Source organism: Pristis pectinata, chromosome 11, assembly GCF_009764475.1.
Source record: "Pristis pectinata isolate sPriPec2 chromosome 11, sPriPec2.1.pri, whole genome shotgun sequence".
NCBI classification, from domain to species: domain Eukaryota; kingdom Metazoa; phylum Chordata; class Chondrichthyes; order Rhinopristiformes; family Pristidae; genus Pristis; species Pristis pectinata.
In genome coordinates, this window is record NC_067415.1 from 85,171,936 (window position 1) to 85,192,170 (window position 20,235).

At 40.1% G+C, this 20,235-nt stretch overlaps 2 protein-coding genes across 5 annotated transcripts in view; one reads left to right on the plus strand and one right to left on the minus strand.

Annotated features, from left to right (window-relative positions):
- The window catches only part of ubac2 (UBA domain containing 2), a 153,880-nt gene that overhangs the window by 21,369 nt on the left and 112,276 nt on the right, over positions 1-20,235 (plus strand). The window lies entirely within an intron of this gene.
- On the minus strand, positions 739-7,700 carry gpr18 (G protein-coupled receptor 18). The gene is made up of 3 exons (XM_052025629.1): positions 7,375-7,700; positions 5,295-5,392; positions 739-2,051 (listed from the first exon to the last, which is right to left on the minus strand). Exon 3 carries the CDS (start codon positions 2,017-2,019, stop codon positions 1,039-1,041), a length of 981 nt encoding a protein of 326 aa, XP_051881589.1. The 5' UTR covers positions 2,020-2,051; positions 5,295-5,392; positions 7,375-7,700; the 3' UTR covers positions 739-1,038.

Here is a 20,235-nt window from a genome sequence, read left to right on the forward strand (position 1 = left end):
CTTGTTAATGACCTCTTATGTGAACTCTTTGAGAAAATTGCTTTTCTTTTAATTTGCGCTTGTGTTCTGATTTTAATTTAAAATACTGTTCCAGTATTATTTTGTGGTGTTCAACCATCAAGGTCCCTGACATGTCCAAGAAAAAAATAACTGGACCCACTCTCAGTAGAGTTTAATGTTGTTGTTCATCTCTCTGTACCATATTCAGGTTCAGATGTTTTCCCTGTGCCTTGCTGAAGATAATTTGTCAGGCTCAATCTAATGGGAGCAACAATGGCACATTAATAAAACATGCTGTCATTTATGCATAAATTATCCAGAAAGTTCAGGGGATGAAGAGATAAGCAATAAGTTAATTATTTCTAGAACTTGCTGGTTGGTTTAGATTGATGTTTTGTTTGCACTGTTTTCTTTTCCAAGCAAAAGATTGTCAGCTGGAAGTTGGTCTCAGCCGTGCCCATTGAGGTTGCTGTGCTGTTCAATAGAACCATCGCTGATGTTGTACCTTGTCCACTTTCCTGTTCTCCCTGGTTTTCTCTGTATCCAAAAGTCTATGGATCTCTGAAGATACTCAGTAACTGAGGATCTACAGCTTTCTGTGATGGAGAATCCCAGGTTCTAAGCAGTGATACTCCAGCAAGATATATACCCCATTTACTCAAGATATGAATAGTACAAAACAGTGTACAGCTAATACATCTGTTGATGATGATCTAGTATTAGGATGGCAAAGTTGTTACATTACAAAGAGGTGTGATTTCATTACTAAATATTCAAGAATAAGCATTTATTGAGAATCTACTTGAGAGCAGTTTCACAAAGATATAGAATTACATTCACCAGGTGTTCTGACCAATGTTCTTCTGTCCATTAACAACATTATAAACAGATAAAATGGCCAGTCTTGTGCAATGCCATTTCAGTTACTGCATTTACACACAAAATGAAAGGCTTCAAAAGTACTTAAGTGTGTAAAGTACCTGGAGATACTAAAGCATGATGAAACCCAGGCATTTATGTCGGCCCTTGTTTCATAATTTACATATTGCTAATGTTGACATTGCTCAGAGAACGGAAGCTTCCAGTTTTGAAGCTCTTCCTTCGTACGCTCCTCAGGTAGTTCCGATAGTAGATGACGCTGATGACTCTGGCCTGAAAGTGCTTTGACACGATGTAGTACAAGATCATGTCAAGACATGTGCTGAGGTTCATCAAGAACGTTGTAAAGGCAGCCCAGGCATTGAAATTACTATGGCCAGTTTGCAGTAGTAAGAAAATGAAACAGATGTGATATGGAACGAAACAAACAAGCACCTGAACGATAAGTGTTACGATTATTTTAATTGATTTTTCCTTCGTTTTTGGCTTCAGTTTGGATGTTTTTCCTTTTATAAGACTGTTGATGATAGTGCAGTAGCATCCTATCATAATAAAGAGGGGCAGAAGAAAAAAGAAAATCACTCGAACAAAATTCAGACTGTTGGCTTCTTTCAGATGAATGATGTCGAGCATTTTCAAACAGGTCATAAAATTATAGGCCCTGTCAGGATCATTCTTGGAAAACATGAATGGGAGAACAGACACGATTGTCATTACCCAGATTCCAACACAGCTTGCAGCAGCTTTGCCGATGTTACGAAGTTCCTTGCTGTGTTTGGGTTGCACCACTGCCATGTAACGGTCAACGCTCATGAAAGCCAAAAGCCACAGGGCAATGCTGGGGTAAAATATGGTGAGGGCAGCATTGATGCGACAGAAGATATCACCAAAGGGCCAGTAATTCTTCCCATAATAAATCAGGCGGAAAGGCAGCAGTATTATGAAAATGAGGTCCAATAGAGCAACATTCGTCATATATATGTTCACCGATGTGCCTTTTTTAGTGGTGCAGCTGAAGACCCAGATTGCAGTTGCATTTACAAAAAGCCCAATTATGAAAACAATAGTATAAAAGGTAATTGCACCAATTCTAAATTCAAGAGGCTGTTGTGCGACCAGGCTGATGTTCTGCGACTGCATTTTTAAAATCCTGTTTGGAGACTTTCATAAACCTGCAACAGAAATATTTGAACAAAAAAATTAGCTTTGCAAAAATATGCTTTTTAACACTTTTGTTTAAAAATTAGTTGACTGTCATTGGCATCACTGGTAAGGCAGCAATTATTAATCATCCATAATTACCCTTGAGAAGGTGATGGTGAGCTGCCAGCTAGAACCACTGATATCTGTGTGGCGATGGCACTCCCAGAGTATTTTTGTTTGTTTTTGGGATTTCCAAGATTTATACCCAGTGACAATGAAGGCACAACTGTATGTTCTAAGATGGTATGGTGTGTGACTTGCCGGTGGTGGTGTCTCCATGCGTCTTGTGCCCTCGTCCTCCCAGGTTCTCAAGGTTGTAGGTTTGTGAGGTGCTGTTGAATAAGCCGTGATGAGTTGCTGCAGTGTGTTTTGTAGATGGTGCCTACTCCAGCATGGTCCATTGCTGAGGGAGGGTGTGAATATTTCAAATGATGGATGGGCCGCCAGTCAAGCATCCTTTTCTTTGAGCTGCTTGAGTGTTGTTGAATCTGCAGTCATCCAGGTAAATGGAGAGTACTCTATCACGTTCCTCATTTGTGGTTTGTAGATGGTGTAAAGGGTTTGGGTGTCACAAGGTTAACCATTTGGTGCCTCTGACCTGTTTTTGTGGTCATGGTATTTGTGTGGTGACTAAATTTAAATTTCAGGTTAATGGTGACCCTCAGTATATTGATTGTGAAGGATTCGACAATGGTAATGCTGTGAATTAGCAGTTTCTTTGGCTATAGGATTAAAATGTGTCCCAGAATTGATCCGAACTTTGCTAATCTGATGCCGACACAAGCCTAAGTACTAAAAATTGTTTCAATGTCCAACGTCATCCAATCACTGCTGTAAATAAAACTATTTCAAACATGTTACTGATCTGTTTGAGGATGAAATGCCAGAAATTGATTAAGAACAATGGATACATGCAGTGACACTGAACAAGTTATCCTGTTTGGATAAGGACTGAGCTGGACTGAATTGGCACAACCTAATTTGAACCTGAATGTTTAGTCCGAATGATCAGCTGATTTAACCTGAAGCCGACAAATGAAGCTACATCACTTTGGGCTCAGGTTGGGAAGCCAGGCTCTCCACTGAACACCAGGAGGAGGAGGTTAAACTTCTTGTTGGAGGTGAACATAGCCTGGCCCTTGTGCGGTGTAAATGTTCTCTGTCATTTCTGAATCTGTCCAAATCTTCCTGCACGTGAGCAAGAACTGCTTCATTATCTGAGGGCATGTGAATAGATTTGAGGATTCACAGCACAGAAACACGTCATTCAATTCAACTGATCTTTGCTTTATGTTCATCAAAAGGATTTTTTTAACCTATCACCGTATTCTTTTATTCTTTTATCCCTGCCTTACGAACAAAGTTTCCTTTAATTATAACTATATTCATCACAGCTGCTCTATGGACGTTCTTATCACTCTTTGGGTAAGGATATACTTAATTCCCTTCTGGATCCATTAGTGACATTCTTGAATTAATGGTTCCTCATTTTGAACTCCCACTCATGGGAACAATTTCTCCATGTCTGACGTACAAAATTCTTTAATGGTTCTTTAATCCTCTGTCAAGTCACTCTCAGCCTAGAAATAAGACTTCTCGGCAGCTTTATATTACCACAACTTCTCTTGGCTCCTGAAATGATATGACAGTCTGACATCCAGTACTGGATGAGCAGAACCTTCTTCCAACTAACTACTGGGGTGACCAAAGCCATCATCTTTGAACCCCAATTACAAATTCTGCATCAAGCTGCTGACTCCATCCCTTTCTGTGTGAAACTGAACCAGATGAATAGGAAACTGAATTTTTTATTTATCTCACATTGGCTTGAGACCTCATCTGTGCCATCTCTAAAACTGTTTATCCCCATCTCCTTTACTTCACTCTTGCCTCAACTCATCTGCTTAAATTCTCAACCATGATGTTCACTTCTAGACTTGATATTCCAATGCACTTCTCATTATCCTCCCTTGATCTACCATCCATAAACTTTAGTTCATCCAAAACTCCGCTCTCCCTATGCTAACTCACATTAAGCCCCATTCCCCAATCACCCCTGTCCAAGCTGGCCTCCACTGGCTCCTGGTTAAGTGACATCTTAATTTTCATCCTTGTTCCTCCCTTTCTATACAACATCTGGAAGTTAAGTGCATTTCTAATTTTGATTTCTTGAGCATCCTCAATGCACAGTTGTCCAGGCCCTCATACTGAAACTCCATTCCCAAACCCTCCATCTCTCCTCCTTTAAGACATTTACTAAAGTCTACCTCGTTGATCAAGCTTATAGTTAACTGTTCCAGTGTTTCGTTGTGTGAGTCAGTATCAATTTTCCATTCATTGTGCTTCAGGAAAGGCCCTTAAAATGTTTTTTTTGTACATTTGAGGCAGATGAATGGAAGTTGCTGTTTAGCCTGCCCATTCCAAATAGATTTGTGTTTTTAAATTGGAGGAACTTTATTTAGTGAGGAAAAGAAAATACAGCTTATATTTTGGAGTATCCCTGTGAGCTTCACATGAGTGTTAACAAACATAATTTGATACTGAGCCACAGGATATCAGGATGAATGACCAAAGAGTTGGTTTAAGGAAGTCCTTAAAAGAGGAGTGTTGTGAGATGGAGAGGGCCGGTGGTAGGGGGTAGAATTTTAAAGCTTAGGGCAGTATATTTCTGCTTAAGCACGACCCAAGTGCAGATAATTTGACTTTGATGTTGGTTGAGGAAGAAATATTGGTTCCAGGATACAAGGGTGAGCTTCCCTGCTCTTTGAAGGGAAGTCGTAGGCTCATTAATGCCCACCTGAGATAACAGATGGTTTGATTTAACAACTTTACTTGCAAGATCTTCTCAGCCAGTGCAGCCCTTCCTCGGTACTCTTCTGGAGTGCCTATCTAGATTATTGTTCGTAAGACTCTGTATCAGGATTTGAACACAGAGCATTTTCAGAGCCAAGAGCACTATCATGGTTTTTATTACCTCAGTTTTAATGTGGAAGGTCTATTGACACCACAGTTTCAAATGGGGTGTTACAACAAATAGGGTCTATTTATAGACTCCATTCAGAAGGTGTCTGCAACAGAAGTCATGACCAAAACTTTAGAAAAGTCTCCAGCAAAAACTGGGCTAATTCTCCACCAAGATGCAGGATTTCTCCAATAAAGTGAGGGATTGGTACTGAAGTCAAATTGTGTGCAAAAAAAACCCAGTCACTTACAGCAAAGTGGTCTTCCAGGTAATTATTTCACCTTCTCCATTCTCAGTTGGGAGTTGGTGTTTCACTGCATGTGGTTCTTTTCACAGGCAAGGTCTGTACTGTGAACAGAGACATGAAAATTCAGCTTGATTTTAAAGTTCTGCATGGGATCTCAATCATGCTATTTAACACACATGGATGGGAGTATAAGTTTCTTTCCATTTTAGGCTTCAAATCATGTATCAACAACATTTAAATGAATTGTTTGCACAATTTTCCAATACGAAATGAACAGTGCAGAAGTAGTCCCTGCAGGGTTCACAATCAAACTTACTATGTCAAGCTTGGCCATTTTACCAGTAGTTAACATTTGGCTCTAGATTGACACAAATGAATAGAACGAGGCAAAAGTGTACAGATATAATAATAAATCTGGCCTTAATCAACTGGATGGGAGGATGACGTTTTTTATGTAAACATTTCATGCTTTTATGAATTATCAAATTGGTAATTTGGGAAATAGGTTTATTATTGTCATATGTACCGAGGTCCAGTGAAAAACTTCTCTTGAATACTGTCTGTACAGATCATTTCATCACATCAGTGCATTGAGGTAGTACAGGGGAAAAACAATAACAGAATGCAGAATAAAGTGTTACAGTTACAGAGAAAGTGCAGTGCAGGCAGACAATAAGGTGCGAGGTCATAATGAGGTAGATTGTGAGGTCAAGAGTCCATCTTATCGTACTAGGGGACTATTCAATAGTCTTATAACAGTGGGATAGAAGCTGTCCATGCAATCACAAGTAAACAAGACTGGCTTAAAGTAGTCATTTGCATTCTCTGTAACTTGGCTTGCTATATTCAGTGAGTTGCAAAGTCACTGGCTTCTTGTTTGCTTCTGTGTAACAATGCTGTTTGTTTGACTATATCAGAATGAAGACATTGCAAAGCATGCACCTTTTAGTTCTTTACACTGTTAATATCCAGTTGGTTGTAATTCTGCAAACATTTTATAGAAAATACTAGATTGAATCTGTGATGTATTATTTGTCATAGAATCATACAGCTTCTGAAGATAATTGAACCTTCTGCCTATGCTGCTTCTAAGAGAGACCTATTATATTTGAAGTCACATAACTAATTGTTAAAATGAAAGTTGAGAGCAGAGACCAGACTGCAAATTTAACCGTTATTGTGAGGTGGTATTTTACAAATTGGTATATCTGGAAAGAAAGAATAAAGATTTGTACTGCTTACAACATTTCTCGTATTCCTTTCAGGGTGTTCAGCCGAATTTTCCAGCCAATTAAATGCTTTTAAATTGTTATCACCGTTGTAATGAATAAAATCTGGCAGCTAGTTTGAACACAAGCTCCCCAAAATAGCACTCAGGTCTCCCCACACCATCCATCCTACACTTCAGAAAAGTGCCTTGGAGTTTGTTATGTCCATCTGAGAGCAGATAGAGCGTTGTTTTAACATTTCATGTGAAAGCTGGCAATCCCAAAAGTGCAAAACTCCGTCTGTGCTGTGTTGGAATATCAGCCTAGATTGTTGTGTTGTGGACACAAGAGGCTGCAGATGCTGGAATCGGGAGCAAAATACAATTATCTTAAATGCTGGGGGAACTCAGCGGGTCAGGCAGTATCTGTGGAGGGAAATGGACAGTCAATGTTTTGGGTCGAGACCCTTCATCTGGAACCTGCCAGGTTCCTCCAGCATCTTGTATTTTTGTCGTGTTTGGAGTTGGACTTGAACCCAGAATTTTTTGACTCAAAGGTGAAAATGATACCTGCAATGTGCAAAACTTGAAAGTTTGATTGAAATCAGGGCTTTATTGCAGAGCGACAATAACATTGTGTAATTCAAGGCTGAGGAACTTAACCCTGAGATTTGAGGTCCTTATTGTAAGACAAAACAACTTTAAAGAATCATGAAAAATTTACAACTCCATAGATCCCTTGTGTCTGTATTGGTTGAAATAGAAATTAAGCCCTGACTTTTCTACATACCATTTTCTGTTCTTCAAGATCTTTAGATTAAATTTAAACAAAGGATTTAGCACAGAAGTATAACAATATTTTCAGCATATTCTTACCTTAAGTAGCCGGCAGAATGTAAAGGTCAAACTGAACCAGTAATTGAATGTAAAGGAAATATGTGTTCCTCTTTTGCTTGCGGCTGTTTGAACAGAGTTCTAAAATAGCGGTGAGCTGTTTGCAGATCTGTTGGGGCGGAAGTGATAGTTTAATACCAGTACTGTTGGGAACTGTGCACCAACTTTCGAGATTGATTGCAGAGACCCTGCCTTCCTCATTCTTGTGCTGTTGAAAGCCCTTCACTTGTAAATTTTTTTTTCATTTTTTGTGTTGAATGGTTATGGTATCAAAGTGCCAAGTTTGTGAGAGAAGCTTGGTTCCAGATAGGCTGGGTGGTAATCACCAACCCAGAGTGAATCAATGAAACAATAACTCTCAAGTATTCATCTGGCTTGCGATGGATTTATCAGGAAAATACATTTATTGCAATCTCCCTCTGTGATAAGTGATGGGAAATTAAAAAAGAAAGAAAACTGTTTAAAAATAGTGAATTGCAGGTACACACAATTGTTTATAAGTGGTTTAAAACCACATATTGTCAACAGGAAATGTGCATAATAGGAACATATTACATTTAAATTTCCAGACACAAACAGATGTTAACTCTAAAGTACTTGTTTTTTTCCTGCTACAAATTGCAAAAAGTCAATTTTGTTTAGTATTGCACTCTAACCTTCGCCATGCCTGCACAAACTGTTCGATACAGCTTTGCTTAACTTTGGCAACTGAAACTAGATTTTTAGGGTAGAATTAGTATTCACAGGCAGGCTAATCTTTATCAAACTTCAGCAGTTATTGAGGTCTCAAATTATGCTAAGTGTCACTCATAGCCTAGTTGATGGATTGTTGGTTCAAGTCCCAATCTAGGGACTTGAACACAAAAATATAGGCTGACACACCCAGCACAGTACTGACGGAGTGGTGACTATCAGAAGAGCCATCTGCTCTCTCAGGTTCATGAAAAGATGCAATAGGATCTTTTACATGAAAGAGCAAGGATAGTTTGTCCTTGCTGTCTTGGCCAATATTTATCCTTCACCAAACATTATTGAAACTAGATGATCTGGTCATTGACGTACTGCTTGTTGTGGTATGCTGTGCTGTGCTTTCAGATGTCCTGAAAGTTGTTAAAAGGACTACAGGCATTCAAGGCTGCTCTTTTTCCTAATGCAGGAAATTTGGCTTTGATTTCTTGTGTTTCAGCATTGGTAATGTCTATCATTATATATAAAAGAGGTGTTTTTTTTAAGTGTAAGTATAGAAGTTCTTATTCATTTTATTCATTTGTGGCCCTCCAGAAAGGAAGGATTATACATTCAGCTTGAAACTGTAAAACGTCATTAAATGAATCATGTTGGTATTGTAATTACAGTAAATTCCCAATGTGTGATGGATCAATAAGGTATACATTTAGTTTATTATTTTTCACACTGGGTTTATGGGAGTCATTGGCACAGCTGATACTTGTTGCCAATCCTTACTTGTGATTTAGTTGTGATGCTTCCCATTGTCTCAGCGGGCTTCGAATGAGCAGGAACGGAAGAAGCTGCAGAGAGTATGACCACTTTGATCACTTTGCAGTAAAATGGACTTTGTTTTATTTGTTCTAATTGTGTTCTTTCTTGTAAAAATTGTGTATAATTTATGTTTAACTTATGTTTCTCTTGTGAATGCTGCTTATATGATGCTGTGTGCCTGTGATGCTGCTGCAAGTTTTTCACTGCACCTGTGCACACATGTACTTGTGCATGTGACAATAAACTCGACTTTGAGAGGTGGACTCCGTCCAATACGTCACAGGACATCCCTTCCCACTATCAGAAGTATCTACAGGAGGCGATGCCCCAAGAAGGCAACATCCATCATCAAAGATCCCCACCATTCGGGCCATGCCATCTTCTCATAGCTCCCATCGGGCAGGAGGTACAGAAGCCTGAAGTCCCACACCACCAGGTTCAGGAACAGCTACTTCCCTTCAACCATTCGGTCCTTGAACCAACCGCACAACCCTAATCACTACTTCAGTATAGCAACACTATGACCACTTGAACACATTGCACTAAAATGGGCTTTGTTTTGTTGCAATTGTGTTCTTTCTTGTAAAAATTGTGTATAATTATGTTTAATTTATGTTTTTCTTGTGAATGCTGCTTATATGATGCTATGTACCTGTGATGCTGCTGCAAGTAAGTTTTTCATTGCACCTGTGCATACATGGACTTGTGCATATGACAATAAACTAGACTTTGACTTTTCTATCCCCATTTACGAAATGTTTATCCTTGCTATTCTCACCCAATTTCAATCGAGAACAATCCTTCATGTATGCCTGTAGCATATACCACCAGAAGGATATGTTAAAACTTGTCCCTATTCCTAACAACACTTCCGTGTGAAAGTTGTTTCTACCTCTTGCTCAGTAGTCATCTGTTCTGTCACTTCATGTGAGACAACACATGTTACATAGGCTTCCTATAACCATAAGATAATCATGTTGTCTTTTTCACTTGGAATATTCCAGATATGTGCTGGATGAGACAAGATTCCAGTCACTGGTTTTTCATTCAGTCCGCAGTGTTGGTAACATTATCCTTATTCTAACAGGAAGCCTATATAAACAATAAGCAATATCTTAAAAGAAGGCTGCTCTGACAGTGCAGCACTTCCTTAGTACTGCTCATTAGAAGACTGCAGCAGTCCCTATGACATCATAGCATTACCTCAGTACCTCTCCATAATAGTGCAACTTAAACTTTCTGCAGCTGCACTATTTCATCACATTGCAGTGCCATGGTGCAGCACTCTCCTAGCTCGCACATCTGATGGTGCAGAATTCCCTAAGTATTGCACCCCCCCACCACCCCCAAGTCTTTTGCACTATCTTCCTGGCAGTGCAATATTCCCTCAGTATTGGCCCTCCAGCAGTGCAGTGCTCCTTCAGTACTGCTCACCTGATGACACATTGCTTCCTCAGTATTGCCTTTCTGCTTGTGCAGAATTCCCTCAGCACTGCCTATCTGACGGTGAAGCACACCCTTAGCCCTGCCTCTTCCATAGTGCAATATCTTCTCAGTTCTGCCCTTCGATATTGCAAACCCATCAGTGTAGCAGTCCCAAAGTACTGCTTCTTTGAGAGTGCAGCATTTCTTCACTATTGACTCTTACCCAGTGCAGCCCTCTCTCAGGACTGCTCCAACAATGCAATGTGCCCTTACTACCCCTTTGACAGTGCAGCAAACTCCGACAGTACTGAACAAGAATAGACATTTGTACTGCTGTTTTTTGGAGTGACCGCTTGAACTATTTGACTCAAAGACAAGTGTACTTCCAGCAGAGTCAAAATGAAAATTTAACCCAGTCTCTCATTTTCTCCAATGTTCACCCTTGTACTGATATGTGGATGTGGTAAAAGCACAGGATGTAAAACTGACCTCCTTTAAATGAATTGTTTGGTCTTTTTTTTTCATTTGAGGTTTATATGATGCACTCTTACAAATTAGCATTTGATGAATGGTTGGAAAGGAAACAAACTGGGTTTTAAGCCACATGTATTTTCCTGTGCATGCTGTGATGTTTTTATTCATTTTTTGGAACGTGGACATTACTGACAGGGCCAGTGTTTATTGCTCATTCCTAATAGTGCTTGAGGAGGGTGGGAACCGCTGTCGTCCATTTGGTGAAAGTACTCCACAATGCTGTTTCAGGAATTTAGACCAGCACTGATGAAGGAACAGCTATAGATTTCCAAATCAGAGTGGTGTGTGATTTGTTGGGGAAGCTGCAGGTGGCAGTGTTTCCCCTGTACCTACTGCCTTAGCGGTAGTGGTCACAGGTTTGGGAGATGTTATCAGAATAGCCCTAGACAAGTGACTGCAGTGCATTTTGTAGGCAATATTGTAGCCGCCATGTGCCAGAGCTAGAGGGAATGATTGTTGAGCACAGCTAATGGTGTGCCACTCAAGCGGCTGCTTTATTCTGAATGTTGCTGAGTTTCTTGAGCTGCAGGCATTCAGGCAAGTGGAGATCATTCCACCTCACTTCTGAATTTTGCCTTGTCAATGGTGGAAAGGTTTTGGAGTGTCAAAGTCAAATTACTTGTCTCAGGATACATTAGCTCTGACCTGCTCTTAAAACCACAGTAATTTTCTGGGTGATCCAGTTGAGCTTCTAGTCAGTGGTGCCCTTCAGGACACTGATGTGGAGGACTTGTTAATGGTAATGCCTTTGAATGTCAAGGGTAGGTAATTGGATATGCCTTGTCAGGGATGATCATTGCCTGGCAGTTTTGTGACGTGAATGTGACTTGCTACTTTTTAAAATCCATGTCTAAATAGTGATGAGGTTTTTCTGCGTGCATGCATGGGCTGTTTCATTTGCTGATAAGTTACAACTGGGATTGAACTTTCTGTAATCATCAGCAGACATCCCTACTGTGATGGAAGGAAAGCAGCTGAAGGTGGCGGAGCTAGGATTCTGCCCTGAAGAATTCCTAGTGATGCCAAGGAGCTGAGACGATTGAACTCCAATAACCATATCTATTCCCTTTGTTCAAGGTCTGACTCCAACTATTAGTGCTTTCTTTCTCCTTGATGCCCATTAGCTTCACTTATACCAGGGTTCCTTGACACCACACCCACAGCCGAATGGGATCAGTCCTTCCTACTCACCCTGTCTAAGCTTCTCTTAATTTTGAGCACCTCAATTAAATCTTCCCTCATTTTCCTGTGTTACAAAGAAAATAACCCTAGTGTAGTTGGCCTTTCCTCATATCTATACATTTCCAGCTTCTTAGTTCTGACAGTTACCTCGTAAATCTCCTCTGCACTTTCTGTAGTGCTGTAGTCCTGTAGCATGATAAACAGAACTTTGCACAATACTCTGTGGCCTAAGGAGAAGAAATTGGAATTATACTAAAACTTACTTGCAGTTTTTAATATAATTTCCTTCATACAAATTTAAATAAATTCAGTTTGAAATAAACTTCATTTAATATTAATTCATGACCAGAGCTATTTTCCCACAATATTGGCAATCCACAGGAATTTGGCTATAAACCTTTCACTGTAGAATTGAACAGATTGAAACTCAGTTTTGCTTCACTCAAAGTTATGATTGGCGTCAAAATCTTTGGAAAACATTCAGTGTGCTGCCTTAATACTTCTTGAGCATGCTTTGGGTTGCCTACCATAGTATTTCCTTATGTGGCCTATATTTTTCTCTATGATAAAAGCGGTGTATAATTTAGAGTTATAAAAAGTTGAAGTAATTTGTTTTATATTATTAAACTAGTTATTCATCTAATAAAAGCTTTTCAGATCAGGAAAGGCTTTGTAATGATTAATGTAGAGAAAAATAATTCATCTGTAGAGAAGAACAGAACTAAGAAACTATCAGCATAAGGTGGTCACTTCCAAATTCACTGAGGATTTTTAGGAGAAACTACTTTGATGGGGAATATGGAAGTTGTTTCTATAGGGAATGGTTGAGACAAATTGTGTAGATGTATTTTGTGATAAACCATCAGGGAGAATGTCCAGAGAGGACTTGTTGTCAGGGTGAGGACAATGGGTGGAAGGAGGCTTGTATGGTACTAAATTATCTGTTTTGATGCTGTGCCTGCCACGTAATGTAATTCTGTTGTTAATTGTTAAACACAACGTTAAGTGCTCGCTTATTAAACTTGGTAGCATTTGTTCTTTTTCTTTCGTTAAGCAACATTAAAGTTTGCCATTTATGGTGTGGCTTAAAATGTGAATGTACCGTCAAAAACTGTGTTGAAGTATGTATTCAGTTGCTTAGATAAATTGATTAGATCAATGCATGTTATTAGAAAGCATCCAGGCACTTTGCTCTGCAAAATACTATCCATGTATTTAACAAGGGGACGATACCAATTTTACAATGTTTTAATTTGTATAAGTACTTTCAAAGGCTTTTTCCACCATAATTAATTGAATTTTTGAGGATTGAAGTAGATACTCTGGATGAGTGGATACTTATGAAGTAGTGTATTTAAGATTTTTTTTGATAGTATGTCAGTTGATTAGTGCACTTGAATATTCTTCTCAGGATATTCTGGAAGAGGAATTTGCACCAACGAGAATTTTAATGCAAAATTAGCAAATTTGGCAGCTAAAAGTGAAAGTGGAGAAAATGAGTCAGTAAGAGTTGACAAACCAGTCAACAATAAACAGGCAATTACAGACTAGAGTGATTCAGCCCTTGTTTTATGGACACTTTTAACACAGCCATCGAACAGTAATCAAGACGTTTAATTTTCTAGCTCACTCCAGCTTTAATGCCAAATTTAGTGCTTTCAACACTGCTGGTTGGGGCCATCAATCCCAAGGTTGCTGAAGTTCTGCCCAGCTAATTCTATTGCCTGCTGTCACTGTTCTGGCCTCTGCCTGAGGCTAAATAGATTTTAGCTGTCTTGATCTTCTATTTGACCTTGAGCTGAGCTTTATCAATCCATATTCTCTCAGTCTTTTTTCTCCCTTCCTCCAAGGCTGTTCTTAAAACCTACCTGTGGCCAATCTTTTGGACATTTGCTCTATTATCACCTTAGGTAGTTTGGTTACAAATTTGTGAATTGCCTTTTTACCACATAAATGCAGTGTTTTCTTCATTCATGCACAAAGCAGTTTAATATAGGGAAATATAAATGAGATTGGCAGAAGAAAAGTTGATGTGGATTTTGTGGTGCCCAAGAATGTACTTGAAAATTCATTGTGGGAGAGAAGTTTTGGTAGGTCGCCAATAAACCATCAGCATAGGTCTGTTTTCAAAAGGATAAAATGCTATCATTCAATTAAGGTCAACATTCAAAGGAAATGCCTATTTTAAACACAGTGAATTGAACTGAGATACAAAACTGTAGTGTAATTCTAACCAAGCAAATAAATATTTATTTAGCAAGGCTTATTGAAAATTATTTATTTTTGGGATTAGGGCTTGGCTGCATGACTTATTTATTGTCCAGAGGTGTGCTATTGAGCTGTCACTTTGATCTACTTCAGCCTATGTTGTAAAGGTGTTTCTGCAGTGCTACTTGGCAGTGAGTTCTATCATTTTAATCCATTAAAGATGAAGGAATGGCAAATTTCATATGGAAGATAGGGTATGATGTGTGGGAACTTGAATATACTGAGGTACCCTTGCACTTCTGGGCCTTGCCTTTTCAGTGTTAAAGACCATGTTCTTGAGAGGTGCTGCAGAAGAAGCCACAGCCTGTTGCAACAGAACATCTTCTAAGTGCTGCATACACAAGTGGGTAAATCTTGTGATGATTTTCAAAATTCAGCTGTATTGTCTTTTTTTAAAATTCCTTACGGAGAGTAGCATAGTTCATTCAAGCCAAATGAAGCAGAGGATCTACAAATGCCAGTACGAGTTCAAATTGAAGGGAGCTGATATTTGATTATCATTTTATTATAAAAGAAACCGCAGGTGTTTTTTTTTAACACAGAAGCCTGTTGGGTGAGGGAAAGTGGTGAGGAAGCTCATAAAGCCACAATGACATTTATTCTTATAACAGCTTCAATTTTATCAGTTATTTTGCCACATCCTCCTGCAATACAGATTGTCCAGCTACCTTTTAAAGCAGTGCATAGTAGGTAGGTATAGGTTGTTACATAGGGTATATAGTATCAAAAGAGTTGCTCAATTCATTTGATGCATGCTGGTGTTTCTGCTGTATGCAAGCCTCCTCCAGCCTTCCTCTTCACATCCATCAGAATATCCTTCTCTTCGTTTCTCCCTCAGATCTTTATCCATTTTTCCCCTGAAATGCATCTATGCTATTTGCCTCAACCAGTTCTTGACAACCTGCTGTATAGTTTGCTGTCAAAATAAATTGGCAAATTGGTTTATTTCACACGTACGGAGGTACTGTGAAAAACTTGTCTTGCATACTGTTCATTCATATAATTTCATTACAACAGTGCATTGAATGGTAGTACAAGGGAAAACAATACAGAGTGCAGATAAAGTGTTATAGAGAAAGTGCAGTGAGGTAGACAATAGGTGATGCCTTTTAAATAAGAAGACAATTTTGGCTGAAATACCAAATTTTAATCATGTCTACTTAAAATGCTCACTTGTTATTGTTAATAAAGTTCAATGCTCACAGTCTTTGCTTTATTTCTGAGAAATAAAACTACTTTCTTGGACCTGAATGCTCTGTCCACTGCATCTGTGTAATTCTGTTTGGCCTTATTAACTATCATTTTCCACAGTAGACACATCTTTAAAGTACTTCCAAAGTTATACTTTTAACCTGTATGACTGTTAATTGCATAATTTCTGCATATCATTGCTGAGTTTCTCCCAATATTCTTAAAGAGCATTCTCTGACACAGTTTGTGTCATCCACATATTCTGCTTCTCAATCTCTTATCTGTGATGTTTAAATAAAATTGATTCTGATTTTGGACCACAGTTATACATTCAATTGCATTGTTTAATTTGATACGACTTTATATACCGGATGAACTAGACAGATCAAAGTCAAAGTGGAGTTTATTGTCACACGCACAAGTCCATGTGTGCACAGGTGCAATGAAAATCTTACTTGCAGCAGCATCACAGGCACATAACCTCAGGGACACAACATTCACAAGAAAACATAAATTAAACAAATAGAACAAAAAAGTCCATTTTAGTGAAAAGTAATAAAAGTGGTCATAGTGTTGCTATACTGTAGAGATTAAGGTTGTGCTGGTTGGTTCAAAAACCGAGTAGCTGAAGGGAAGTAGCTGTTCTTGAACCTGGCAGTGTGGGACCTTCAGGCTTCTGTACCTCCTGTCTGATGGTAGCGCAAGATGGAATGGCCTGGATGGTGGGGGTCTTTGATGATAGATGTTGTGTTTAATGTAGTTAGCACAATATCCACTGAACCTTACCATTAGCCCAAACACTAATAATGAATTATTATTATAATGAATATAGGGTAGTGAGGAAGGAACTTAAGAAAGGGCTGAGGAGAGCTAGAAGGGAACATGAAAAGGCGTTGGCTAGTAGAGTTAAGGAGAATCCCAAGGCCTTTTTCAAGTATGTGAAGGGTAGGAGGATGGCTAGGGTAAAGGTAGGTCCAATTAAGGACAAAGGTGGGAGAATTTGCCTGGAGGCGGCGGAAGTGGGAGAAGTTCTCAATGAGTATTTCTCTTCGGTATTCACCAGGGAGAGGGGTCTTGATGACGCGGAAGGGAGTGCTGGTAGGGGTAATGTTCTCGAGGTTGTAGATATCAAGAGAGAGGATGTGTTGAAGTTGTTAAATAATATTAAGACAGATAAATCTCCGGGGCCTGACAGGATTTTCCCCAGGCTTCTTCGAGAGGCTAGGGAGGAGATTGTTGAACCGCTGGTAAGGATCTTTGAGTCCTCATTGTCCACGGGGATGGTGCCAGAGGATTGGAGGGTTGCAAATGTTGTCCCCTTGTTCAAAAAAGGTAATAGGGATAGGCCAGGGAATTATAGACCGGTGAGTCTCACGTCTGTGGTGGTAAGCTGTTAGAAAGGATTCTAAGGGATAGGATTTATGAACACTTAGAGAATCATGGACTGATTAGGGACAGCCAACATGGCTTTGTGAAGGGAAGATCTTTGCCTCACAAGCCTGATAGAGTTCTTTGAGGAGGTGACCAGGAAGATTGATGAGGGCAGTGCGGTGGATGTGGTTTACATGGATTTTAGTAAGGCGTTTGATAAGGTTTCCTCATGGTAAGCTTCTTCAGAAGGTCAGAGGCCAAGGGATCCAAGGAAGCTTGGCTGTGTGGATTAGGAATTGGCTTGCATGTAGAAAGCAGAGGGTTGTGGTGGAAGGAGTGCCCTCGGATTGGAAGGCAGTGACTAGTGGTGTCCCGTAGGGATCGGTTCTGGGACCTCTACTTTTTGTGATATTTATAGATGACTTAGATGAGGGGGTGGGAGGGCTGAGTTAGTTTGCGGACGACACTAAGATCGGCGGTGTTGTGGATAGTGTGGAGGGCTGTCGGAGCTTACAGAGGGATATTGATAGGATGCAGAGCTGGGCTGACAAGTGGCAGATGGAGTTCAATCCGGAGAAGTGTGAGGTGGTACACTTTGGAAGGACAAACTCCAGGGCAGAGTGCTGGGTAAATGGCAAGGTACTTGGCAGTGTGGAGGAGCAGAGGGATCTGGGGGTTCATATTCACAGTTCATTGAAAGTTGCCTCACAGGTGGAAAGAGCAGTTAAGAAGGCCAATGGGATGTTGGCTTTCATAAGTCGCGGGATTGAGTTTAAGAGCCGCGAAGTGATGATGCCAGCTTTACAAAACTCTAGTTAGGCCACACTTAGAGTACTGTGTTCAGTTCTGGTCGCCTCATTATAGGAAGGATGTGGAGGCGTTGGAGAGGGTGCAGAGGAGATTTACCAGGATGCTGCCTGGATTAGAGAGTATTGAATATGAGGAGAGGCTTAAGGTGCTAGGGCTTTATTCACTGGAAAGGAGGAGGATGAGAGGAGACATGATAGAGGTATATAAAATATTGAGAGGAATAGATAGAGTAGACAGTCAGCGCCTCCTTCCCAGGGCACCAATGCTCAAGACGAGAGGTCATGGCTTTAAGGTTACGGGTGGGAGGTTCAGGGGAGATGTCAGGAGGAGGTTTTTCACCCAGAGAGTGGTTGGTGCATGGAATGCACTACCTGGGGTGGTGGTGGAGGCAGATACAATTGGACAGGTTCAAGAGCTTGTTGGATAGGCATATGGAGGAGTATGGGATGGGGGGATATGCGGGAGGAAGGGGTTAGGTAGTGTGAGGGTGGTTTGATGGACAGCACAACGTGGTGGGCCGAAGGGCCTGTTTTGTGCTGTATGGTTCTATGGTTCTAATTCTTAATGCATTTCTAGATGATGCTTGCTTCATGCTCACCTCATGTTTAATATAGTAAAATAATTCAAATGTTAAGTTGAAGGAAAACACTTTAGAAAAGAAACATAATCCTGAGGGATAAGAATGTTTTAGAATTCAGTGAAGAATGATCAGGAAATTGATAAAGATTGGGAAGATAGACTCGCAAGAAGCATAAAAACAGACTGTAAGAGCTTCTATGTGTATGTAAGAAGGGAAAGACAAACAAGAGCCTTACAGAAATGGGAGACTTTATAATGGGGAAATAAATAAATGGCAGAGGAATTAAATGGATACTTTTGTCTGCCCTCAGGGAAGAAGACATACAAAACCCAGCAGAAATACTGGAGATATAAGAAATAAAACAGGATTAGTGTAGATGGGTGCTTGGTGGGCAGCATGAACAGAGTGGGCTGAAGGGCCTGTTTCCATATAACTGAATCTGTGAAACACACGCAGTTCTTAGAATGCATGACAGGGTCAATACAGGGAGGTGTTTCCCCCAGCTGAGAGGTCAAGCAGCGTCACACTCTCTAAAGTAAGCATGACACTAAAATACGTGGAATAGTGGACATTGGTTATCAAGAATTATATGGGGATCTTATTCAGCTGAATAAGTGGGCCGAGGACAAACGGAGTTTAATTCAGATAAGTGCAAGGTAATGCAGTTTGGAAAGTCAAATCCAAGTGGGACTTTCACAGTGAACGGCAGGGCCCTGGGGAGTGTTGTAGAACAGAAGGACCTTGGAGTACCAGTACATGGTTCACTGAAAGTGGAATCACAGGTAGACAGGGTAGTAAAGAAGGCTTTTGGCATGCTGACCTTCATAAATCAGAGCATTGAGCATAGAAGTTGGGAGGTCAGGGTGCGGATGTACAGGACACTGGTGAGGCTGCACTAGGAGTATTGTGTTCAGTTTCAATCGCTCTGCTATAGGAAAGATGTTTTTAAACATGAAAGAGTGCAGAAAAGATTTACAAAGATGCTGCCAGGACCTGAAGGACTGTGTTATAGGGAGAAGTTGGACAAGCTAGGTCTTTATTCCTCAGAGTGTAGGAGACTGAGAGATGACCTAATAGAGGTGTATAAAATTATGAGGGGCATAGATAGCGTGAATACACTCAGTCTTTTTCCCAGAGTTGGGGAATCAAAAACTAGAGGACATAAGTTTAAGGTGAAAGGGGAAAGATTTAAGAGGGACTTGAAGGTCAACTTTTTTACACAAAGGTTGGTATACGTGTAGAATGAGCTGCCAGAGGAAGTGGTTGAGGCAGGTGCAATAACAACTTTCAAAAGACAGTTGGACAGGTACATGGACTGGAAAAGTTTAAAAGGTTATGGGCCAAACTCTGGCCAATGGGGCTAGCTTGGATGGGGCATCCTAGTTGGCATGGACCAGTAGTGCCAAAAGGCCTGTTTCCATGCTGTATGCCTCTATGACTCTAAGCGGTAAGAAATGAGTGATGGCCAATGTCATAGAATTATACAGCACGGAAACAGGCCCTTCGGCCCAACTGGTCCATGCCGACCAAGATTCCCATCTAAGATAGTCCCATTTACCTGCGTTTGGCTCATTATCCTTCTAAACCTTTCCTATCCATGTACCTATTGAAGTGTCTTTTAAAAGTTGTTATTGTACCCACCTCAACCACTTCCTCTGGCAGCTCATTCCATTTATATACCACCCTCTGTGTAAAAATAGTCGCCTCTCAAGTTCCTATTAAATCTTTCCCCTCTCACCTTAAAAGGTGAGACATTTAAGGAGACTCCAACAATGTGAATCCTTTACAGAGATGAGAGAATTTATAATGAAAATAAGGAAATGGCAAAATAATTAAACTGATGTGATAGCTCTATGCATTCAAAGCAAGCATTAGTAGATTTCTGGATACCAGAGGACTCCAGGGGTGTGGGGATAAAGCAGAAAAATAGTGTCGAGGTAGAAGATCATCCATGATCTTGCCCAATGATAGATCAGGCTTGA

Excerpts from the sequence above, each read along its gene's own strand:
- gpr18 (XM_052025629.1), bottom strand. The coding sequence starts at position 2,019 with ATGCAGTCGCAGAACATCAGCCTGGTCGCACAACAGCCTCTTGAATTT.